This window comes from Rhincodon typus, chromosome 2 (genome assembly GCF_021869965.1).
Source record: "Rhincodon typus isolate 14 chromosome 2, sRhiTyp1.1, whole genome shotgun sequence".
Classification (NCBI taxonomy): domain Eukaryota; kingdom Metazoa; phylum Chordata; class Chondrichthyes; order Orectolobiformes; family Rhincodontidae; genus Rhincodon; species Rhincodon typus.
Window position 1 is genome coordinate 97,942,765 of NC_063333.1, and position 26,259 is coordinate 97,969,023.

At 35.9% G+C, this 26,259-nt stretch overlaps 1 protein-coding gene and 1 long non-coding RNA gene across 13 annotated transcripts in view; one reads left to right on the forward strand and one right to left on the reverse strand.

Annotated features, from left to right (window-relative positions):
* snx10b (sorting nexin 10b) overlaps nucleotides 1-14,225 on the forward strand; it is a 69,353-nt gene extending 55,128 nt beyond the window's left edge. For all 12 annotated transcript variants that reach the window (XM_048617803.1, XM_048617810.1, XM_048617817.1 and 9 more), the window contains 2 exons: nucleotides 11,731-11,939; nucleotides 12,322-14,225. In XM_048617803.1, the coding sequence (XP_048473760.1) occupies nucleotides 11,731-11,905 (175 nt within the window). In that variant the 3' untranslated portion in view covers nucleotides 11,906-11,939; nucleotides 12,322-14,225. The remainder of the gene's footprint in view (nucleotides 1-11,730; nucleotides 11,940-12,321) is intronic.
* The window catches only part of LOC125487242, a 62,182-nt gene continuing 47,563 nt past the window's right edge, over nucleotides 11,641-26,259 (reverse strand). The window contains exon 2 of the long non-coding RNA XR_007265738.1: nucleotides 11,641-11,888. This is a non-coding gene — a long non-coding RNA (uncharacterized LOC125487242). The remainder of the gene's footprint in view (nucleotides 11,889-26,259) is intronic.

The window sequence follows — 26,259 nt, forward strand, 5'->3', positions numbered from 1 at the left end:
ATGTCAAGAGATAGCTTTGTAGAAAACTGACAGCAATCCAGTTACTAAATTTTATACTTTTTACAGGAAAAGGAATAAACACATTTACATTTAAGTTGATGGTTAACTTAAGAAGAAATGTAAAGCAATGGTAATTTTCAAATAAATTTTTACTAAATTCCTAATTCCAGTTTTTTGCCATCCTGATCATATACAAAATAATTTGGAAAATCTTGCACTATGGAACATTTTTAAGCAGTACAATATAAACAAAATTAATGTTTACATTAAATTTATTGTTTTATGCTGAAACCTGAGATTTGGCTCTGGAATACAATTGCCTTTAATAGTGGATAGACAGTGGAACTGTTCCTTTAGACTTCTATTTTAGGTTTAAGTTTGTGTTTGAATCTGAACAGAAACTCCAGTCACTTTTGAATGGACATAGAAAACCTTTCACTGGTGCAGTAATAATCTGAAACCCTGTGTGCTTTCAAAGGAGAAGTACATAAATATTCTTTTGGAAAATAAATATACAGTATCATGTGTTTCAAATGGATCTTGTTTGAAAATAGAATATTGAATTTTTTTTTCATTTAAGTTATGACTTAGGAATTGAGAACCGTGATGCTACTAATGACCAAGTGACCATCGATGCTGCTGAAGCTATTAAAAAATATAATGTAGGAATAAAATGTGCCACCATTACTCCTGATGAGAGTAGGGTGAAGGAATTCAAGTTAAAGAAAATGTGGAAATCACCCAACGGGACCATCCGTAACATACTTGGTGGCACAGTGTTTCGAGAAGCGATCATCTGTAGGAATATTCCTAGGCTGGTATCCGGCTGGATCAAGCCAATCATCATTGGACGTCATGCATATGGTGACCAAGTAAGCTGAAATATTAATTTTATTACAGTGTTGTAAAATTTATCTCTGAAAGATCTTTGTCTCACTGTTATTTTGATAATCTTTGAAAAAGGAAAAATATTCCAAGTCCTTGTGACCTTAACTGAACATAGATTGTGTTCATTCATTTACTGATTTCAGCATTGTTGTTTTGAAGAATGCACAACATTTCCACCAGAATTTCTATCAAAATTGCTTTGTAACCAGCAAAATCAAATTTTTGTTCTTTCTTATTTTCTTCTTCTGGGCTATCTACATTGGAACTACTTCAAAGAGCTGTTCACTCCTCTAGTGGCCAGAAAGATGTTTGTTCCTTAATTCTGGTGTCACCCATATTAATCTGTCATTTTACTTTGTTAGGTGGATGGCCTAGATTATGGGCACATACATATACCTTCATAGATTAATGGAAAAGACAATGTTTTGGACTGGCATTTTTGTAAATCTAGAGCTTTCTGCTCCTATGATGCTGCTTGGCCTGCTGTGTTCATCCAGCCCTGCACCTTGTCTCGGATTCTCCAGCATCTGCAGTTCCTACTATCTCTGATTCAATTTATTGCCCATCTCATTCTGCCCTTGAGAAATTGGTGAGCTGCTTTCTCGAACTGCTGCAGAACATGAGATGTAGGTACATGTACCAAGCTATTGAGTAAGGGGTTCCAGGATTCTGACCTAGGGATATTTTTCCAAGTCAGAACAGCATGTGCCTTGATTGAGAAATTGTGCTGATTACAGCCGTGATGAACTCCCAGCAGTCTTTGTCCACATTGTTATGAATGACCATGGACAGACACAGGGATGTGGTCATTCAGTCAAAACTAAGGGAACTCAAATACGAATCTCCAGACTATGTTTACTGCCATGTGCAAATGAGCAATGGAGCAGGAGGATAAAGCTGATGAATATGTGGCTGGAAAGCTTGGGCAAACTATGCCAGAGCTCACTGGATGACAAATGACATAGGCAATGGTGGACAGGTGGCAGATGGAGTTCAATGTGGAGAAATGTTAAGTTTTTAAAGATTTTGGCAGAAAGAACATGGAGTGACAATAAAAACTGAAAGGTACAATTCTAAAAGGGAGATGGTACAGACACGGGACATGGGTGTGTATGTAGTAAGTCATAAAAAGTGGCAGGGCAGGTTTAGTGTGCAACTAATACAGCCTACAGAATCCTAGGCTTCACTAATGGGGAAGTAGAGTACAAGAGCAGGAGGTTGTGTGAAACTTAAATCAGACACAGCTTTGTCTCAGCTGAAGCCTGGATATTGCACTTCAGGAAAAATGGAAAAGGCATTGAAGAGGTTACAGAAAAGAGGCACTGGAATGAGAAACTTCAGTTATTAAGATAGATCAGAGAAGTTAGGACCCTCTCCTTTGAAGAAGAGGGGGTCTATAGAGGTATTCAAATCATGAGTAGTTTTGACAAAGTAGATATGGAATAAATGAAAATTCTTCTATTAAATTGACTGGTTATCTGGCTTGATAACATCATGGTTACTGGATCCTGGAGATCCCCTTTAGCTGTCTCTAGATTGACATTAACATTGGAAAAGGTGAAATAAGGGTTACGGAGTCACTAGGCTTTAGTGAGGACCTTGCACTGAAGTTAATGGCGTCCTCTGTCACTTTGCTCCTAACTGGAGAATCCTGGAATAAAGAAGTCTGAAATTAAAACCAGTATTTTAAAGGAATAACCCTAAAAATGTAAGCCTGATGCATATTAAGTTAGTCAATAATTAATCTCTTGTATTTGGTTTTAGTATGTTCAGGGCTTAGTGAGCTGTATTTTAAAACTTACACCTCTGAATGCTAGGAGACAATCACACTTTGGACACTGTATCAAAACCTATGCCTTTTATTTAATGGCCACTGCCATCTTGTGGTTATGGGTTTGTACTGCAGCAAATTTGTAGATGAGGCTCTATCTTATTGCTAAGAATTATTTAAACTTGTAATTTCTTGTTCAGGGAATTAATTGTCCCTGTCTCCCCTACTTTCTACAGTAGAGTAGATGAAGTCACTGTAAAATCTTCAACATTTGATTCATCCATGCAGTAACTTCCAAGTTTTTTTTATAACTTTAACGTTACACTGTGTGTGAGTAGTTCTTGTTTTGTGAACACAAAGTCACGTTCATGTTTTTTTTCTTTGTGTGCTAGTAGGTCCTTGCCAATATAGTATGGTACATATGTTCCAACAAAATTAAAAGCAAGCATTAGCCTGTGTAGTTTGAATGTCCAGTTCACGGGACACCAGATTCAAAGTACCAGATAATGTTCATGGAAGCTGTTTCTTTTGCTGACCATTTTGGTTGGAACTACAATCAGAAATTTTTCAAACCCATCACCTGTGGCAAAAGTTATTTTCTTTGTGTTCACAGGATGTGAGCAGCCCATTTTTTGCTCGTTCCTAATTGCCCTTCAGAAGGCAGTGAGGGGCTGCTGCCTTAAACTGGTTTAGACCACAGGGAACTGGTACACCACAGTACTGTTGGGGAGAAAGTTCCAAGATATTGACCCAGCCACAATGACAGAATGGTGATACAAAGAACATGGAGTGAAAGCATAAACTTAAAAAAAAAACTATTCTAAATGGTGTGCAAAAACAGACAGACCTGGGTATGTATGCACGTAAATCATTAATAGTGACAGGATAGGTAGAGAGAGCTATTAATAAAGCATACAGCACTCCATACTTCATAAACAAATAGAATACAAGAGCAGAGAAGTCACAATGAACTTGTCTAAGACACTGGTTAAACCTTAACTGCAGTAATGTGTACTATTCTGGACACTACGCTACGGAAATAATGGGAATGCTTTGGCAAGAGTGCAAAAGCAGTTTATTGAATGGGGTTCCAGGATGAGACACTTTGATCATGAAAAATCAGAGAAGTTGGGATTTTGTTTTTGCTTGGAGAGAAAGTTCAGAGGGGATTTTGTCAAAACTTTCATAAATATGAAGGGTCTGGACAGAGTGGATAGGGAGAAAATATTCCCACTTAAATGGATTGAGAAACAGAAGGCACAGTTTTAAAGTGATTTGCAAAAGATGTAGGTGTGAGGTGAGAAAATATGAATTCCCACAAAGAGTAGCTGAGGAATGCTCTGCTTGGAAGTGTGGTAGACGCAGGTTCAAATGAAGCATTCAAGAAGCCATTGGGTGATTGTTTCTATCTAAACAATGTGCAGGGTTATGAGGAAAAGACAGGAGATTGGCACTTGCAACAGAAGTGGGCCAAATGGCTTCCTCTGCATTGTGGCAATTCTGTTAGAAGTTAGAATAGTGTGTACCGTGAAGGAGAACTTGAGGGGGTGATGCTCTCATTCACCAGTGTAGTGCTGTTTTACTCTTGAATTGTTGTCGGTGGTGCTGTTTTATGGTGGCAACCAGGTGGTGCCTTTGTGCTTCTGAATGGTCTTGTCGTGCAGGGGTGGTGTTCTTACTCTTGAACCAGGAGGCTGGGATTCAACTCCCACTTGCTTTAGATGTGTGTAATAATTTATCAGAACAAGTTGACCTGGGGGAGTGGGTAAGGTCTTAATGTAATAAACGACAAATGCACAGGTCTAAAAAAGCAGCACGATGAAGGTAATGGAATCCTTGGTTCTAATATGCGGTGGTAGTAACACACATGATTGTAGTAGTGTGAAGTTCCCACCCTGTTATTTTAATGAAGTGATTTCTTTCAAGTTAGTTAATGTTTTGGTTTAAAAAAGGCTAGAAAATTTGAACGATAAAATTAAAGAAAATTTCAATTTGCAAAGCACAATTTATGTCCACAGAATCTAACCCACAATGTGTTTTTGGCAAATTGTCATTGCTAACCAGTTTGTTTGACACTGTTAATAGTTACTGATCTTGATTCTTTAATTTATGCAGATTTAGCCTTGTATGAATTGTCTGATCGTAAACATTTGGCTCTTGATAGAAATTATTGTCTTTATAATGTGTGAGCAATTCTACCTTCAGTATGGAGTCACAGCAGAATACAGGACTCATTGTGAATTGCTTCTGAGCCAGAGTCAGGATTTGGACTCCACCCAAGTAGTGTTGACATTTCTATATTTTCTCTTAATATAATTTTAATTTTGAATTCGGACAATGCAGTCCAGGATAATTAAATCAGTACTACTATTATTGTGCGGCAATCACTGCCCTAGATTTGAGGCTGGCTGAGCTGGCTTGGAATTTAATGCTTGCTAGACTTGCCCACCAGTCTGGATATATTCCAAACATAATAGTGTCAGTGATAAACTACCATTTGTGAATACTGTCAAGCTTTGTGCAATTGTTCAAAAGCTGCTTTTTTAAAAAATAAACCCATACCCTATTGTTTGGCAAGTGATTCTTGATGGTGCCATGTTTGTCAGGCAGTGTAGAGTGTGTTATGCCTCACTGCACACAGTCACTGTCTGGCTTTGACTTGACTGAAAGTACTGCAGCACCAGTAAGATATGGATCTCTCCATCTCCAGATGGTGCATTGAATAGAATATAGCTAGAAAATCTCCTGGCTGGTATTTCAAAACAAACTGCAGCCTCTTAGTTTGAATAACGGTATAATATCAGATCTCATTCCTGGAAGTTACAAGAGTAACCTTTTTTACTGGATGATTCCATTTAGTCTCTGGTTTATTTCTCATCGATTGGAACTGTGCCTTTTAGGTCTTCTGTATTCATTTCAGCTGAGTTTTCTTAACTATAGATTTTTCAAGGTAAGTAAATAGTGGGAGAGAAGGAGTATCGTCTGTTGAGATGCAAATCAAATGAAATTATTGCCAAACATCCAGCTGGCAGTTTGGGCCAGTTACTAACCAATTTACATGTCGGTATCAAGTCATTATACTCGCTGTAATCAGTGACACTGTTCTACAATTCTGTCGGTTAATAAAACTGAAGTGTGCAAGTAGTGAGGATGTTTTCAATTTGTTTCCAAGACATGAAAAATTTTTCTTTTTTAAAGAAATTTTGGCCAATCACTTTTTAAAATATAAAGTGAAAAGGTACACTTGCTTCTCCTCCTTGTTCTCAGTCGACCTCTAATAATCTTCTTCCAGATTTTAAGTAACACATCATACACAGTAATAAATTCTTCTTTAACTCATCCCACCCCACCCAACCCAACCCCACCCCTGACAGCCAAGTGTTTGATGTACATGCTGCATGGTCTTACTTAACTATTTTTGGTTCACATTAAAGATGGAGTATCTCAAACAACACATTTTTAATTAAAATTTAGACCCATGACAGCACCAAAATTTTATTTAGTTTTTTTTGTAGTGCTAGTCAGCTTTTTTAGATTGATTATAATTTCATATTTGCGCAAGATGCATTTCTTGTTTGCTCTTAAATAATACCTCAAAATATACCATGAGTACCTAAATGAAGCTAGTACTTCACCCACAGCTTTTAGCTCAATACAGCCATGGACAATCTGGAAGGTTATAGATTTCATCCCGTGCACAGAATGAATTTTTAATCTCTCTATTGCATTTCACTGTTACCCCACCCACACCTCTGCTGTGTTAAAATACCATAATATAGCACTAAACCTCTAGTGAATATGGCAGTATCTGTAACGAAAAAAATCAGAGTTAACGTTTCGTGTCCAGTGACCCTTTGTCAGAACTGTTCTGAGGAAGGGTCGCCAGACCAGAAATGTTAACTCTGGATTTTTTCTTCACAGATGCTGCTAGACCTGCTGAGCTTTCCCCACATCTTCTGTTTTTGTTCCTGATTTCCAGCATCTGCAGTTCTTTCGGGTTTTTTTTTTCTTTTTCTCTCTAATGAATTTACTGGTTTATCCAAGAACATGCAATTCTGTTTCAAATATTTATCCTCGCAACTAGATTCATGGGAGTGGAAGTACTTGGGACAGAAATTAATTCCAAAATGGCAATCAAATGAAACTGGCAATCACAAAATGCCACCTGCATGAGGAAATTTACTCTCGTCTACAACCAAATTACAGATAGGAACTAATCAGTCTTTTAAACAATAGTTTTATTTAGTAGCTACATTGAATACTGATGTAAAATAGAAATTGCTGGAGGAACTCCACAGGTCTGGTAGCATCTGTGAGAAGAAAGCTGAGGTAATGTTTCGAGTCACTTAACTCAAAATGTTAACTCTGTTTTCTTCCCACAGAACCTGCCAGACCTGCTGAGTTTCTCCAGAAATTTCTGTTTTTGTTTCCAATTTCCATCGTCTGCAATTCTTTATTTTATTATATTCTGATGTTATGTTTTCGCACTTCAATACTATGTTCATTGGTCAGAAAACAAAAATCTCTAATAGGCTATTCCCCTAAATAAATATATCAAGGGTAAGAACTGTGGCTTTCATTTTGTAAACTTGCTCCTCTTGATAATGTGTAGCTCTGTCTGTCTTTGGTAATGTAACAACAGATTTCACTCAATTTCTCTGTACTGAAATGGTTAGATTTTAGATTGAGTGAGTGGAAGTGCATATTAGCATATGTTTGAACATGAACATTGCTGTGACCATGTTCTAAGTATATCATCCCACTCACCATTAGCAGGGACTTCAAAGGGTTATATAAAACAAAATACATTTTCAATCAATTTTTCATGTATATTACATCTGAAGCTGTACACAGGAGAGAAAAAAATCTTTTGGCACATAGTGAGCGATAAACCTCATTGTGAGAAAGTGTGCGCATTCCCCGGTTAACGGAAAACATTTCCTAAAGCATTCTAGAAGTTTGTACTAGGGGACAGTAGTGATTTGAAATCTGCTCCTATGATGCTGCTTGGCCTGCTGTGTTCATCCAGCCCTGCACCTTGTTGTCTCGGATTCTCCAGCATCTGCAGTTCCTACTATCTCTGATTCAATTTGAAATCCTTTTTAGGTGAATGCTCAAAAGACAACATATGTGAAGTTAACATTGTTTGGATCATGGCTAGTATTAAGGCTCAAATTCAGCATTAATATTTTGGGAAAGGCAATAGCTGTTTCAACATTTTTTGCAGTGAATCTTAAGGATTATTGTCCAAACCCTGTTCCTGCAGCAGTGACTTGTCACCATTTGGCCTCTAAGTGGCGCCATTTAATAGCTGGGAAATATCTATTTACAGTCTTCCTAATTTAGCCAACTCCTAAAATGTGTAACTTCTGGCAGTGTGGATGGTTTCTTAATATTACTTCAGTATTCATTTAATAGTAAATCATTCTCTCATTTAAAACGAACTAGGCTAGCAACTACTGCTTGTTGTGCAAGAGAGTGCACACCCTTCACATTTAGAACACTGTTAAATTCTCTCCTGGACGACCTGGTTCTTCTTTTAAGGTGGTGTTTCTTTATCCAAGACTTCTCTGCCAGTGGAAAACAATTCTTTATATATCCTATCAGCTCGTTTCAAAATCCTTTCTTAAAAAAAACTCAACTAATTCACTCCTTGACTAACTATATACCAGGGAATATAAACCTAGTTTATCCAATTCCTTAAGATCTAAGCCTTGGAATTCTCATAACATTCCATACAATTAAGGGTTTTTCGTAAGGTGCAGGACCAGTGGTGCACACTGTATTTCAGATGTGAGCAAATTAGGACTTTTTGTAGCTACAGCAAAACTTTCTCCCTTTTTATATTCTAGCCCTCTAGTTATAAGACCTAACATTCCATTAACCATATCATTTTAGTAACCTGGGTACAGGAACTCTCAAGCATGAGCGAAAGATTCTGCTAAAGAAATTCCTAAGTACTGGAACATGTTTAAGGAAATGGGTCCCATAGTTACTTGAGGTAGAATATTTGCTGCATGAGGTAATTTAACCCTAAGGATCCCAATTTATCAATAGTTGTTAAAAATCTTGCCACAAATTTTAAAGGACAGAGTAAAACACTGAAGGAAATCAGAATTGTTTTTTTTCTAGATTTCATCCTTTGTTTGCGCCGCAGAGATTCTGTTCAAAACCGGGCATAAAACACAATATGTCAGGAATGATAAACAATGTTAGTAAGCTGCGTGCTATTTGGGATAAACATTCATAGCATATTGTCATCTTCCCAACAGTTGTTTAGCTGGTAAACAAAAGGCTGTATACATCAGCATGACTAAATGACAGAAACCATATTTACCATATGGCAACATTTAAGGAATAAATATTTTCGTGCATTTTGGGTTTAAGTTTTAAAACTTTTGAAAACTTTTATATTTGTAGAATCATTGCAACATATAGAACAGAAAAAGGCCATTCAGCTTGTAGTCTCTGTGTTACAGATTCATACAGCTCACTCTCTTGCCTGTGAAACTTACTTTTGTCAGGCATGTATTTTCTCATGTGCATATTTTTGAAAACTGTTATGTTCTTTACAGCTCTTTTTATTTTGTATTCATTAATTGTGTAATTTATAAAATGTTTTCAAATCTATCCAAGAACTTGCTTTTCCTATTTGATTTCCCTATACCCACCACTGTCGGAAATGGGCCGAAGGGCCTGTTTCCACACTGTAGGGATTCAGTGATTTTCTATGATCTATAATATCTCTGGCATCTTGACAATCCCTGATTTCTAATTAACCTCAGAATTGGTTCATTTAGTTTCCTAGACTCTAGCTCTGGAAACCACCCCTACCTCACCAAAAAATTCTCTGCATCTCCAGCTCTGTTAATTCCTTAAAGACATTCCTTAAGAACCTGCCTCTTTCACCACATTTTTCATCATCTGCCTTAATATCCCCTTGCATGGCCCAGTGTCTAATTTTCGTCTTGTGAAGTGCCTTGGGAAGCTTTTTTAAAATAAGCATACAACATATAGTATGTTTATTACATTTTAGAGCATTCTATGCATGTAAATTATCCTCCCTAAAATCAGATGCTAGTAATTTCATTTGAAATCTATCCAATCTTGGGGTGGTTGCTTCTCAATCTGTGTTAGACCATAAAACACAGGAGCAGAAGTAGGCCATTCAGCTCATTGAGTCTCCTCTGCTGTGTGATCATGACTGATTTGATAATCCTCAGTTCTGTTTTTATGTCTTTTCCCCATAATTCTGTATTTCCTTACTGGTTAAAAATCTGTGTATCTCATACTTAATGATCCAGTCTCTACAGCCCTCTGTGGTAAAGAATTTCACACATTCACAAATCTCAGAAAATATTCCTCCTCAAACCCATTTGACTGGCACCCTATTCACCACTGATGCACAGTGGCAACAGCATGTACCATCTATAACATGCACTGCAGTAACTCATCAAGGCTCCTTCAAGAGATCTTACAAACCCATGAAGAACAAGGGCAGTAGATGTAATGAATACCACCACCAAAAAATACCTCTCCAAGCCACACATCATCTTGACATGGAACAATGTTGCTATTCCTGAAGAAAGCAGCTCACCATATCCTTCTTAAGGGCAATGAGGGATGGGCAACAAATACTGACTTAATACTTGATATTCTTGTCCCATGACTGGATTTGAAAAAAAACCTTCCGTGATGTGAGACATTGCTGAGAGCTCTTGACTCCTGTAGATGTCAACATTTACCTACAGCTGAAGTAAGCATTTAACACCCATGCTAATCACTTTAAAACAATATTGTGATTTGAAAAGGTGGATGTTTGTTCATTCAATTTTAAAGGGACAATAAACTTGTTTTTAATCACTGATATGATTTCAATCCTTGTTTGTGACTATGCCAGAACTATTATTGTGCAATAAGGAATAAACTTTCACAACTGTAGCATGTTTTGGACCTGTGAGCAAAGGATCCATGTATCTTTTTACAGAAAAGATGTTTCTATTACAATACCTGTGACCACAGATACAGATGAGTTATGTGAAAATCACTTATCCTTAGAATCATTCACACTTACAGTTGGGAATGCGTCACACTTTTCTTGGGAAGAAAGCAGAAATGTACAGGAAATGTTTACTCTATGCTTGTATCTGACTTAGGTTTGCATCTGTCACACCAGTAGTGATATTTCTCAGCTTGAGTAGAAGTATTAACTTGTATTAATTTTTTAAAAAAAAAGCTTAGTTTCAATGACCAAATCACTACTTCTGTTTTAGAAATTACACTGTTTTGAAGGCAAAATAAATTACATCTCCTTCAACTTTTTTAAAAATGTAGCTTGCTTTATAATTCTCCTTTTGTGCTGTATTACGCCTGGCTGCAGATTTCTGCTGCTGTGTAATAAATTAACTGCTTTGATCTTGTTTTTTTTTGTTTTGAAACTTTAGAGCAAAAGATCTCCTATCTTTCGGGGTTCAGTAACATACAAGTTCTACTACAAAACCAATGAATCAAAGGTTTATTGGTTTTTGACTTGCACTGGTGTGTCTCTGTCTTTCTCTGTTATTCAATCCTCTGGTGTGAGTCCAGAGTACGTACTGGTAGATTGTGCGTTTGTAGAGGTCACCAGACAAAGGAGAACATCACGGCCAAACCTTGATTGTTGCTCACTTAGATTTTTTAAAAGTGCATTAGTGATTCTGTAGGTGCACTCCTAATTTGGGCTGCTACATTCAGGAATTTTTCAACACTAATCCATGCTCCCACCCCATCCGCATTCCTGCAAGCCAACATTGACCCAATTGTATTGTTACCATGCTTGAAATCCCCTAACCTGGCATAAGCAGAATACTGAATCTGCTCCCTGGCTCAGTTACTTAGTTCCTTAACAAATTGACCGACTGATGCAGTTCTGATGTTTTTAATGTGCTGCTTAAAAAGAAGCTTTACAGGACAGCACAAAAGTAGGAATCTTCCTTCATTTCTAACTGAACTAAATACTAGTTTATTGGTTTACAGGCTATCTCATCCATTTATTTACAGAAACCTTTCAAGGTTTTCGTTTTGTGTTGCAGAGTATTGCAGATCAACGTACTCCTTTCAGACAGCAGATTGCACCTCTTCTTGCAGACGCAATTAAACACCACAGAGATTGAGGCCTGTGCATCGGGTCAGACTGACTACACGGTTGATGATGCAGTTCACAGGCATGCCACTTCTAACCGAAGGTTCCCTGTAGAGGAAGCATAAGAATAAAGATCGGCTTAGACTTAAACTGTGAAAGGTATTTCATATGATACCTTACTTTGTGTTTTTAATCCAATGTGGACATCATTTTTTTTGAAAGCATTGTTAATTGACCAAATTTTTATAGAGCTGTGACAGCTCATCATAGAAAGCTGCTCACACCTACACACTGAATTAATGAATGCTGTGGAAATTCAATTATCTGCATTCTGATTATGTGAATTTCATCTTGTTGGACTTGGGTTATTTCCTTTTTAAATTATCTAGCAAAAAAAATCAGAACCTACTCCAAACACCTAATTAAAAGACCAAATTTCCTGTCTCTCTGTGACTGGAGATAATTAAGGTTCTCCTCTGTTACTCAGGCTTTAACTGTGTTGTAGAAACCAATTTCCTCTTTATTATTTTATTTTCATCAGCACTTCATCCTCGGGGCTTGGAAATGGCAGCAATGACAACAACGCAAAGTCGTAAAAGATGAACATTGCGAGAATCTGTTTTGTGCCTCATTCTGCTTTGGGCATGTGTTCGAAATCTACAGTCCAGACGGCTGATTATCCAAATCTGTACTTCCAAATGGACCTGGTTCACAAAAGAAATCTGTGAAAGCCCAGTGTGCTGCACTGTTTTTCTTCATGAACAGGAAAATCATGTTTATTCGTGACTACAGAGAAAATGTTCAGTTAACTTTTTGACTGAGATGTTCTATTTTCAGTTGCAACTTGTGGGGTGAAGGGTGGAAAAAAAAATAGCCTGCTTTTTGGTAGGACATGCACACTTGCAGTATGCATTGGAATAAATGATCAAAATTATATTTTAATAGTAATTGTTATTGTGAAATACATTATTTGCTAAACTGTATTCCTAATTAGTCTAAAGTGTGGATTTTCTGACTGAAGTGCATGTTTATAGGGTGGAAAGGAGTAATATTCATGTTGAATACAGCAATTCCAATGTTGTGGATGTCATATTTTTCAAGGGCTGCTGTTTCTTGAAGGAAAAAAATCTGTTGCACGTGGAAATGTCATCCAATCATTTGTTAATCACTCCTAAGCCAATTTAATGCTAATTAATCACAAGCTTATTTGATTTAGTAATGTGCTTACCATAGAAACTTTGGACTTCGGTCTGTAAACTTAACTGATCGAAAATTCACTAACCAATTTAAAACAGCTTTTGTTTGAAGTCTAAACTCCATGTTTATCGTACGCAGTTTTTTACATTTGTGAACTATAATAACGTACTACTGGTTGCTCTGTTTACTACACAACGCTGAGTTACATCATGAAGATTAAACTTGTATTGTCCTCAACAATGTAGAGAATCATTTGTTTGATTTAGTTATTGGAAACATTGTTTTATTTGTAAAGAGGAAAATTTTGGTTGTATTAATTGTCAGTTTGACTGTTAAAATTTACTCTTGCTCACTGCAGCAATCACTTTCAGTCCTCAAATTACTTTAGTACCCCATTAGCAGATCGTAATTTCATCCCCTTCAAAACAGGAAGTTAGCAAGAACAGTTCCTGATTTTAGCTGAGATGGGGTACTGCAATTAGCCGAAGCGCCCCTGGGGTTGCTTAGGTCCTTGCTTCTGACTGTCAGATAGCAATTGTTGCTAGAGTGCAGTGGGTAAGAACAGAATCAGGCTCTGTTCATCAACCAGTCAACCAATGACTAGTTCTAAGCTGTCTCATAAAAATGGCCACTAGGTTTGAGGTTGACTAATGTTTGTGGAATTTTGACCTTTCAGAGAGCTAACATCTTCATAGGAGTGAGAATATTTATTTCAGTGAGTGTTAAAAATCACTTTTTATACAAGAATAAATCCACCAATATTCAGAATTTACTATTTTGATGATCGTGAAGTAATGTGCAACCTTAACATTCTAACCAATAATATAACTGGATTTTAATAAATATTTTTCATGCCTTTCATTCTCTTCAACAATGCAAAATAAGCATTTGGGAGCATTAAGCTTTGGTCTAATTATTCTGAAAAAAATTATTATTTGTGGCCTTGTTGCTATAAATCTATATTGGCCTTTCTGAATTTTTTTATAGCTTCAATTTGTTATTCGTTTACCTTTGGCTATGATGGTGTTGTCTGAGAGAGTTTGGAAATAAACTTGGGAATCTGGATTTAATTTCCTTTTTTTTAAAAAAAAATGTATACTGTGGGAAAAAAGTTGAAATTTCTGTAGATGGTTCCATGGCATGCTCTCCTTCAATTGATTTGTCCACTATAGACTCTTCAAGCATAAATGTTTACAGATGTGTGTACTACTGTACCTTTATTACTTTATTAAATTTGGCAAAAATGTGTGTGATTTGTGAACTGTTCTGATTTATGGTGAATCATTGATAATTTGACATATGAAATGAATCAATGGTCTGGTAAGTTGCAGGAATTCTTACTATTCTGGAGACTGATGTGATGGAATGCTCTGTGAAGCAAAATAGTTGCAAAAGCTTAAACAGTCAACAAGCGCGCATGTTTAATAGCAGGAGAACCAAATCTGAAGTTTTTGTACACAGGCTCTTTCTTTCTTTCTCAGCACTGCTGTAGGCCATTAACACTCAGTTTGTCAAGAGGTCTGTTCTCCCTGACCATATGGCATTAGGTGGTTATGAAAGTCGTTCTGGCTTGTCTAGACCAATTAACAGGCTGTGGTAGTACTGCACCATACATTGCTCGACAGCTTAGTGGACTTCAGAATGCAATTTAAATGCTGTGGCGCACTTGGGCAAAACTCGACTATAAATTGCCATCACTTCTATTTCCTCAAAACCAGTTTTCTGCTGCAATAACACGTAAGCAGGATTAAAAATGCTGAACCCTTTCTATTATCTTGCAATGATTTTGGGTTCCCCTAATACTGCCAGTACATCTGTAAAATATTGTATTGTGTAACAACCAAGGCTGACGTTCAGATAGGGTACAAAAATTATTTCTAAAACTTGCATTTTTTCAGGAAATTTCAAAATATGATCTCGATTCTTTGATTCTGTAGAAAGTTTGAAATTGTTTGCTTGTGTACATGTAGAAAATTGCAATAAGAGGTTGAGACACTTATTTTTAAATGAGCACAGTGATGACGGAAAATTTTTTTAAATTTTTCCTTTCTTCTTCTGTGACACTAATTCCTCTGACATAGTATTGAATTGTATTTTCAATAAATCAAGTGAAATTGGTCTTTACCTTTCTCAATGGATCACTTTGCACATCTATAGGTGGTTATCGTGATACAATTTCAGAACTGTTTCTTCTGTGATTTTCTGTTTAATACCTCCTGATTTTTAAAAAAATATATGGTGGTGTGTTTATTTTATCTATATTTTTATTAATTTTGCTTGAGACCACTTGAAGGACGTTGAAACCTATGGGTAACATCTCCGACTAAACCAGTGCAAAAGATTTAGAAATTTCCAGTGTAGTTAACATACAGCACTGATCTTTGTCACTAGTTTAGGATTGCAGTGTGTTAAAAGATATGCCTCCAGTTCAAATTAATCATTGACTTTTTTTCTAATTTTGACTGCAGTCCTATGAGGAGGCACTTTAAATTGTCTTTTATTTAGACTCTGACACTAATGGATATCTTCTTAAAAAGTTCTTGAATGTACTTTAAATTTATTCGCGTGTACGTTGATGAACCAATTAATAGTTCTGTAAAGACTTGAAGACCATTTTATATTTTAAAATCAAGTACTTCCAAGTAATGATTAGGCACTTTTTAAAAAATGTTTTTTGTTATAAACCCATTTTCAGTGGTCTTAACAAAACAGTACCTGCACTCCAATGCATCAAGCACTGTTAATGCAAGGGATAAATAAAAACAAATTCTAATATACTGCCTGGTTGTTCTAGTTCATGGAAGATTTTACACTTGTGAATATGGAAATACGGAACAGATACTTGAACCACAGCTTCTAAAAATAAATCATTGAAGTTTCCACCCAAATTGCCATCTATGCCTCACGTATAAATGCTATACCTTAATTTTTACCCATTCAGTTTATGTTTAGGATTAAGATACAGTACTTCCATTTCTGAAATCAATGACATACTTTTAATACAAAATCAAAAACTGAAATATTGTTTCAAATATGTTTGGGCTTTTACATTTTCATGGACTTTGATTACCATTTGTAGCTTATGTTCAACGTTTTAAATTATAGAACCTAGTTTTGATTCTTGCTTCATTCCATTGAACAATGAAAGTGAGTTGTCCAATTCTACCAGATTCTGTTGCTTCTTGTATTGTTCAGTATTGTATAATTCGATTGCTTATCTCTTGCATGCTTTTCAATCTGTTATGCTTTAATAATAAAGACCATTTGTCTGTTGAGTTACATAGTCAATTTGAATCCTTATGCTAATAACTTGCATTCTGATGTTCTATCCCTATCTAATTTCTACCATTGAAAGTCTATTCATTGATTAGTTGCTTTCAGCATCCAGATCATTTATGTTCATTGTTTCTAATGGATTTCCAAGAAGTTGTGCATAATTAATCAGACCGGCAAAGAATAAACTTTACAAGAAAAACTTCTGTTCAAAAGTTTGTCCTAATTGATGAATAAACTGCAATAGAACAGCAAAGATGGCTTTATAACAAACTACTGTAATCCAGACTCCGGAATAACAAACTTATGGAAATTAAATGAAAGAATTAAAAATTTGTAACACTTGATTCAAATATTATTCACATTTAATGTTGAATATAAAGTTATATCTTAAACAAGCAAATATGTAATGCAATGTAGAAAAAATTAGTACTGTTATTGCTTGAAGGGCAAATAAATTTTTTCTACGTGTTCATTAAACTTTAGGAATTAGTTTATTTTTGTGTCACCAAACACCCTGGTGTATAGTTCTGGGATTCTACAAGACCATAAGGTGCAAGTATATTTTTATTAGATTTTAAAGCAATATCCTTGTTCACACGAAACATTTTGACATTAGAGTGACAAGAAAACAAACAGTAGTTACAGTATACATGAATGCTATTTTGAAAAGAAAACTCGCCTATTTAGCTGTAGCTTTGATCCTCTAGCTAAATTCCCATAGCTGTACTAATTTAATACTAATGCACTAAACATTTACCATGTTAAATTTAGTTATTCTTGATAATTATGGAGATGTCTTTCTTTCCTCTTTTCTGCGCCTCCCCACCTGTTTCAGAACAAAAGTTTCCCGATGGCTATCTCAACACACAAGAAGCAAATATGTGCGTTTAATAACTGGATCATATGTGATAGATAGCCTGGCACAACTTTTGTACCTCTTTTTAAGCAATGGTGGATGTTTGCTTTCGAATATAGGTTATCTATAATGGCTGAAGTTGAAAAATATCCATAGGTGAGGAAAATAGCAATGGGAAAACCGAAGCAACGTGTAGGAAATTGTTCTCCTTCCTCTACTATGGCCTCAACAAAAAAAATCTAAGTCTCTGTCCAATACATTTGGATGCCATTGTTTATATTGCAGTCGATTTGATCAGGGATATCTTTGAACGCTGTTGTCATGTTTATTGCTACAGAGTCCATTGTTAATTTTTCTCTAGGTTGACTTTCACAACACTTTGTGCAGTTTTGAATGGGATGTTTTTGCTATTTGATTTTTGAAGTTCATTTTATTTCACACATGGTGCTATGGTGGGGAAGATCTGACAGGAGGAGTAATGAAAATAGCTACTGGTGGAGAGTAATGTCTGTAATCATGACCATCTAATTTTGGCAAATGGATTGATTTCTTTTTGTTAGAATCTTTAAGGGAACCATGTTTCTGGACTTTGTGACAAGGTAATCTCTTAGAACTAGCTTTTACTTCAATCAGGTATAGTTTCCAGGCTAGATTTTTCAGTAATTGGCTTCCCATTGCAGGTTAGCTGCAACTTAGTTGATCTTCAGTTATCTGATTAACTTTACCTTGGCTGAAATGTCGTAGCAATCCATTATCTATTTTCTGTACAAAAAATGAGAAATGAAATAGCTTTTGTATTTAGTGCAACATACAATACTACAATAGTTAACAGAACTGAAAAGAGAACATAAACAGAAAGTGAGTAAGCCACCCCTGTTGAGTTTTCTGTATCGCCATGGTTTTGAGGTTCTCTGGTTTTACAAGTCTCCAGAGGAATCAGTAACGTTCTAAATGCGCCACCAGAAATGATCTGCCATTGCTTTTAAGAGGAAAAGCTCCAGCTCCAGGATAATGCATTAAGGTAAGGTAGTCCAAAATTCAGCCTGGAGTTTCCTCTCGTATGAGATCTAATTCTGAAATGAAATATTCATCTTATTTATTTATTGGAGCACATGCTGTCAGATGAAACCTTTACTTGTTTGGATTTTTTTTTAACAAGATCCTTTTGTACATAGCCACATGTATCCCATCCCCTTCACAGCACAATTATTGTTCTAATGTTGTAAAACTGTTGATGTCGAGTTGCTGTTCCATTTGGGGATCTCTATGAAGTTCACTCACTGCAGGGTCACTAACTCTCGAAAGAGATAAATGGCAAAAGATTTGGGATTCGACTAAATATAATTTACGATTGGAATTACAAATGGGTTATTAATCGCTAAGGAAACGAATGTATAATGGGGGAATAACGCTAAAAACGATTAGTTACACCAGCATTCAGTCTGGAAATGGAGCATTTTTGTCTTCCAGTAAACTTTAAGAGCACTGACTTAATTTATGACAGGAATGCGGTAAGTTTGCATTGTTACCCACTCAATATTTTTGGAGATAATTGCCTATTCATTGTTGAAGGTGAAGACCATTTTAATTATGTACCTGCTGGGTATTGTACCCGACGGTTTTAAATTCGAATAATTTTCTTTATTTTAGATTATGCACAGTATAAACATGACCTATTGAAGAACAGACTGTGACAGAAAAATTCGCATCAAAATGAATCCGGTGTACAATTGTAGACTGCTAAAGCTAATTAATAATCAGACACAGCATGCACTAACATAAGCATAAGCCGAAGTTTCAAATGAATTTGATCACTGGATTCGCCAAAGATTTAACTGCTCATCACTTTTAGAGGAACTTATTTTACGACGAAATGCTGCTATAATTATATTTTCACCCTTAGTGATTTTTCCACAGTTCTGCCACCAGCCATTTGAATTGCATTTACTTTGGTAAAAAGCCAAAAACTCGAAACAGCTAATCATCTTACACTGGAGTAAGGTTTGAATGAGAGGTTTTTTAACACTTATCCCAGTTTAGAATCGAACTCATTGGCTTTAAATGTACGTTTCTATTTAAAATAAGGGAATTACACCAGTGGTCTGTAACAAATATCGGAAAGACTTATTGTAGTTATTGCGTGGCTGTAAATGATTTATAAGCCACATTTTGTCTCTGAGCTACTTTCTCGATCCGTGGTCCAAAGACACAAAACCTTTTCTTAAAGAAAGTATTTTTCGCAACAGTTACTTTAAAATAAAACTTTTATAATTATGATCACAACAATACATTACCAAATACAACCGGAATATAGCACTGGAACAATGTACCTGTCTATAAAATCCCAGATACTCCTCACCTCAGCCAAGGCCTGGACACTTGAGCTTTTAATGAATAAAAGTTCCGACTTTTCTCAGACATTCTTGGGTATTTTTTAAGTGTTTTTTTTTCAGCAATGCTTTCTCTAGCAGTTTATTCCTAACTGCTGTTTGCCGATGCTGGTAGTATTTCTGTGCCAGTATCTTTTAGTGGCAGGTAGCGGTACCCCGGCGCCGGTAACCCATGGCAACCGTGTAAGAGCCAGCCAGAGGCAGCAGTCGGCATTGCTGCAACCAGACACAACAAGCAGGCGGCGGTGGGGGCAGGGACTGGGACACAAGACATAACAACCCCTCCTCTGCAATAACTTCGAACCACTTACTATTACAGTTTAAAAATAAACTAGGCTTCACTGCGACTATTTGTTTTTATTCTAACACCATACCCTAATCAATCGTCCAGGCGCCTGAAAAATCGAAACCTGGCTATATTAATACATTCATCCAACAAAAAGTAACCAAAAAAAGAGCCATCTGCAGATTTTTAGCTAGGATGAAATCGTAAGCAATTTATATCAATATAGGTTTTAAAATGCCAGCTCTGTTCGTCCTGTTTTAATAAGCAAATACACATTTACAGTCTTGGATTTAAAGAAAAATAGTTGCTTTAACCGTTAGACAAATGAGACTGGTGACGTGTTGCACGAAGTGCGGGGAAAAAAGCTTTTCTACATTACTGCAGAATATTCTGGTTTTTTAAACAAATTGTTATTTAATTGTGGCTGTTCCTTTCAATAATCAGAGTGACACAGCAGATGCGAAAGTAACTGGGGATATATGAAAGGGGCGAGTTCTCTGCATTAATATAATCAACCTATTTATTGAGGCAAGACAAACCACTTTCTATTAGTCTTTATTGTAACTTTATTATATGTTGTGAATAGTATCCATTGATTGCAGAATAAAGCTGTAGGCCACCCTCGTTTTCTATATTATCTGGTATAACGTCCATTCCATTATATTCTATTATCATCTCCTGTTACTATCAGGGAGATCTTGGGATTCAAAGGAGGAAATACACGCACGATCTCTATTCAATTGTCTTTGAAACTACAAATCAGTCTCCTTTGTTAAAGCGTTCCTGCAGCTAGGCACGAGCAATAATCTAGGCAGAATTAAAGAGCAAACCTCAAACAACTAAGAAGACCTTTGGTTTGAAATAAAACGACATTAATTTAAAAGCCCTGATCTATTTAAAATGAACGGTGAATGAAACTTATTGTGTTACGATATGATTTTTTTCAAATATAGATTTTGGACGTTTTTTTGTTTTGCAGGTGAATTATAAACAAAGTGTTACATCTACATGTGCTATTATTTTCTTGAACTATAACTTTTTTTTGAAAAAAGAAAACAATTGTTCTTCAAAATTGTTCCTTAACCCACATTGGCATCTTAGGTTGAGGTGAGGTTTTGATATATTCAAAATCACAGTCGGCATCGGGCTATAACACTAAAGGTGTTACCAGTGATGGCGTAGTAGGTGCCAACTACTATAGTGGGGAAAGGTCAGCATCAACAGCATTGCATGCCCGTGCCGCAAGTTTACTGTATGTTCCAGCGATGAGCAATTTGTGCCTGTGTCAGCTTCAAAAGATGTATTTTTTTTAATAAGGTGAACAGCTTTCCGTTTGCTGATACAGATATCTTAGGATTCCCATGACATAATCTGCTTTGTAAAATGCTCTGGAAGGCAATCGCTGGTTCCATGTCATAGTCTCGGATAATATCTAACCTGCACCTCTGAATGCAATTGTTTACTCAATCTCCCTTTGTACCATTGACAAATAAACATATGTGGCTATAATTTCTATTACTGTGATTTCATCTTAATTCAATTGACACAGTTTGCTTTCCTTTTGACGATTTGACGCATTATAAAGGAATGATTGCAAATACGGTTAATGTTTTGCTTTCATTTTTATATATTGCAGATTACTAAGGGGTTACATGGAAGCGGCGAAAAATACTTCCTACATCTGTCTGTAAAATATCCAGTACACATGTATGCAACATAAGTGTGCGGAATGTCAAAAGGATATAAAATTTAATTCATTGAGTAAATCAAACATGCGGGTTGGGCATTACCGTCTCAAGACAAACCTTTATCGGTCCACGTATATGTGTGATGTGTGAAAAGTAACCCAGAGTACACCGTCATAGATTTTACATTTGGTACTGTTATATAGAATGCAGCAATTATGAAGACTGTAATGTTCTTTGAAATAACCATTTTTTGTTCTATTGTACATCTGATCACTATCACGAAACAGATCAAACGTTTGTTATTTTGGAATAATTGTTTATTTGGCGAAGATCTAATACTTAGATAATCCTCCATTCGCTGTCTGCATCATCCCTAAAGGTGTCCCACATTAGGTGGAAGAATGTCACATTTTTTTTAAAAAATGCGTGTTCAGCGGATTCCGAATCACTACCATTCGGTAGAAAAGGGGAACCATTTATACAGCATTAATCTTTAGGTTGCTATATAATTATAGATTAAATGCTTGTCTCTTAAGTTTTTTTTTAACAGTTACATTTTGATTTCTAAAGAATTTGATATAAAAGTTGCTTTATAAAAGACTGCAGCAATAATGCAGTTTTTAGGGGTGAGTTGAGATTGTGTTTAATATTTTTATTAATTGCTATTGTTAGTGAATACTGCAACTTTAACTCCTCGTTATATAAAATAAATTGTAAGAAGGTCACAATTTGCTGGGGATGTAACGGCGAATTCGCGGTGTAACCAACATAAAGTGCTCCACGTCTTCTGCCTGTACCTAATGTTCCCCAGTTGGAGGCGCTGGTTCAGTGAAATACACTAAAACTGCAGTCTCTATTTTGAGTTTCTACAAAGTAACATCATTGATCCCTTTGTGTTTGGGGGAGAAAAAAATGTAGGTTTTACACCAATGTTAAGGTGTCCATTCGCAAGAAAAATACAATATTCTTAATATAAACTCTCAATTTTTATTTTCCTCTAGCCTTTCAAATAATATTAAAACGCAGTTTTTTGCACTACTTCAGAAGTTCTAACCATAGCAGATATTGATTTTCTTAAATTATTATTACATTAGCACTTAATACATGTTTTTAATAATTGATTTTACATTTTTATAGCTGCTATCATATGAATCACGATTTGTATTAGAGCTCCATATATTAGATGAAGATTTCTCTGAGGGGATCACGTTGTGCATGCGAGCTTTTTGGTTCATGTAAATCATGTGGTGGAAATCGGTTTTACTGATGAAGGATATGGGCTGATTTAATTTAATTTCTTACATGTAGAATAACATTATGCGCGGTTTTATTTCTTATCTCTTCTGAACATTGTTGCTTCATAAATTCGAGTCCATTAGGTTAAAATGCACAAAGGAAACACAATTACCGAAATCAGGACCAGGGAAAATAGGGATACGCCTAAAACTGTGGTGCCTTTTCAGATATGCCCTGCGAAAATGTACAACTGCCTGTGTGAATTTGTGCCCTTAACTTTACATTTACAGCACTTTGAGTGTTTAAACTAATTTAAATTGGTCAATTAAATCAGTTGAAAATGAGCCTATTGAAATTGATGTAGGCATGTAAACTGGCTTTGAGGCACTACCTCCCTAATGAAACACTAATGAAAACAACCAGCTGTTCATTGTGCACTTTTCTCTTTATTGATCCTTTGAGGACCAGGCTGCATTTTGCCATATTTAAAGAAAAAAAGTTTTAAAAATTAAACACTCTTCTCTCATCTTATGGTTAGTTTCAGTTTAGTTTAATTTACATTAAATTCACCAGGTGCCATAACCTCAGATGTTGCCTGTTTAAATAAGAACTGTGGCTTTTTGAGTCACAAAGGAAATTATCCAGTTTCACCTGGTATGCCAAGCAGATCCAGACCCATTAAGCACCTCGCATTGCTGGCTTGAGATTTGGGTGCACATTATTACCACAGTGGTAGTACACCTGGCCTAAGATAGCTTCTTAATTGGTGCATTATATTGTCACTCAGTCACTTGAGTTTGACCAATGACTATCAACTCCTGGTGGTGCAGAACACATTTATACTGTACTCTGAAACTACTTGTAGGATAACTTCACCCTATGTGGGCCTGTGTTCTTTCCCGTAGTACAATTCTCAACACTAGAGAAAAAGAACATGAATAAGATATGAATTCAGTCAAATACTGTACCACACATACCAGCTGCTGAACACAATAGCCACTGTCAGACCTAAATGACTGACTATATAATGAACCACGGCAGAAGCATGATTAGATAGCACTGCTCACTCTTTGCACTTTAACCTCAAGGTCAGTAAGTTGGGTTGACTAATGAATCTATTTGATGTGTCAGGTAAAATTGGTCCATTTAAAATTTGGGAGATTTGTCTTACGTTTAGTTGACATTTTTTTTTGCTGGTTAGTGCAAATCATTTCATCTGATACATCCAAAAAGGTATTTACAAGTTTCTTGTTGTATCCAACTTAACACCCGTCCCCGTTGATTGAAGAAACTTTAAAAGTTAACAGCATAATGTAATATATCTAGCTACAATCATTTTTATTTTGGCACAAGAAAAGTATTTTGTAACAGGAAAATGTAAGATTAAATACTGATAATACATCCCTATTGAATAAAACATGTGGATTTAAGTTTGCAACAGCTTCAAAATTGAAAGTTGGCAGCTTTAAAATAAATTATGAAACAGTTTATTTGTGACAATGAATGGTGTAGTTATTAAATCAATAACTTTTGAAAAATGAACCTCTAGCACTTTCTAACCCAAAGAATTATCACTATTTCATTTGCTCAAGTGCTGTAAAGGTTAATATCTGAGGTATGTTATGATAGAAAAAGGCAACATTCTTTACTGACATTTACCATTTGCTGCAGCAGATGGTCTTTCCTTAAGTGGTGCTTTTTGTGCAATAACAAAAGCCAAAAGGCCTCATTGAAACACTGTGTCATGAAGTAATGGAATATGTAGGGTCTAGGCTGGAAATACACAATGAATCGAGAAGGTTTTATGTAATTAATTGACCAGTCTTAAATAGTTACTGTGATGTAAGGAATTTGGAACTCATTAATTTGGGTCCTGACAGTTTTCATATTAGGACTGGCAAAAATGGATTGGAATGCTCATTCTTTGTAACAGCTAGAATTTTACATGACAGTGAGGTTTAGCAGAAAAAGACCCTGTGTCAGAGTATAGCTGCCTAGGCTGTAATCATCAGCACTGCTGGGTAATAAAAGGTAATGAAAAAGACAGAAAATAATAACAGAATCCCTTGATGTTAAAAGCAAAGAGAAGCAGACCAGCAGAGGGCAGCTGCCACTTTTTCGCTTGATTGTATTTTTGTAGACTGTGATGCTGTAAACGCGAACATTAAAATGAATAGAATTTAAGTAATGAAGTGTTGATCTGGCTCTATACCCTATTCCTGACAGGCTAATCACACCATTACTCAAGGCAATCAGCAGGGTCGTACCAACTCTGGTCAACCAGGCCTTTCTAATTAGAAAAGAATAGACACAACCTACCAATGCTGAAACTGAGGTCAATTTTCTGTTTTTCTCCCTTTCTTATTTCTAGTTAGTGACCCTTTGCTACCTCTTACATTATTCTAAGATAATGAAATGTATGAGTTTTGAAAATCCAGTAACTATCATATACAAATGTGTCCATTTTGCTTGGAATAGATAATGTATACTCTAAAGCAGGAGCTGCACACAGTGCTGTGATAGTCATGATTCTTTTTGGTCATTGTACCATTGGGGGTACATTGCTCAGATTTCTTTCAAATAACAATCACTTATTACAGAATTACTCAATTGTATCAAGAAACAAACAAATCCAAAGTTTAGCATTGAATACTTCAGATTACACACAGAAGCCTGTTTGAAATTACAGAAGAAAAGCTGAAATGCTGTATATGCTTCTTTCTTGATGATATTATTTGTGTATTATACATAGCTGCATGTTGTTTCCCAGCTTCATGCAAATTGTATTGTGATGGTCCAGTATCAGCAAGTACTCAGTATAAATGTTCCCTCATAAAGCAGAATTACCCTTGCATTGTCCCATTGCTAAGTAAATTTATACCATTTTGTCATATTCATGTCAATCCTTGGCTTTTGTGCGGAGGCAAATTAGACTCCGATTTTACTATATTTTTCTGGTATTTCCTCTGGGTTAAATCAGATAGGTATGTTAAACAGGAAACAGTTTTGTCCATGGATTTTGTCAAGACTTTATATTAAAATTTAATAGTCTAAAATATTATTATGCAAAAATCTTTTACTCTGTCTGAAATTTCAGGAATGTAAAATATTACAAGTAAAACAAAGAGACAAACGGCCAATGGGGATACAATGTGATTGAAACATTTTGTAGAATAACATAATGACCCACAAAATGTAAGTTCATACAATTATTGTGCAGCCAAATGATATATTGTTGGAAGCTGATTAGTTAAAGATGGCAGTGTCCATGGAGGCTAGAATCTGTGATGTGTATAGCTAATTTTTAAAACTGACCATAGATACATGTAAAACTACTTTTTGATGGTACTTAAAACCAAATCATAGAACATAGAACAGTACAGCACAGTACAGGCCCTTTGGCCCACGATGTTGTGCCGAACTTTTACCCTAATCCTAAGGTCTATCTAACCTCCACCCTTACCTTATACTATCATCCTTATGCCTATCTAATAGACACTTAAATGCCCCTAATGAGGCCAACTCCACGACCCTCTCTGGCAATGCATTC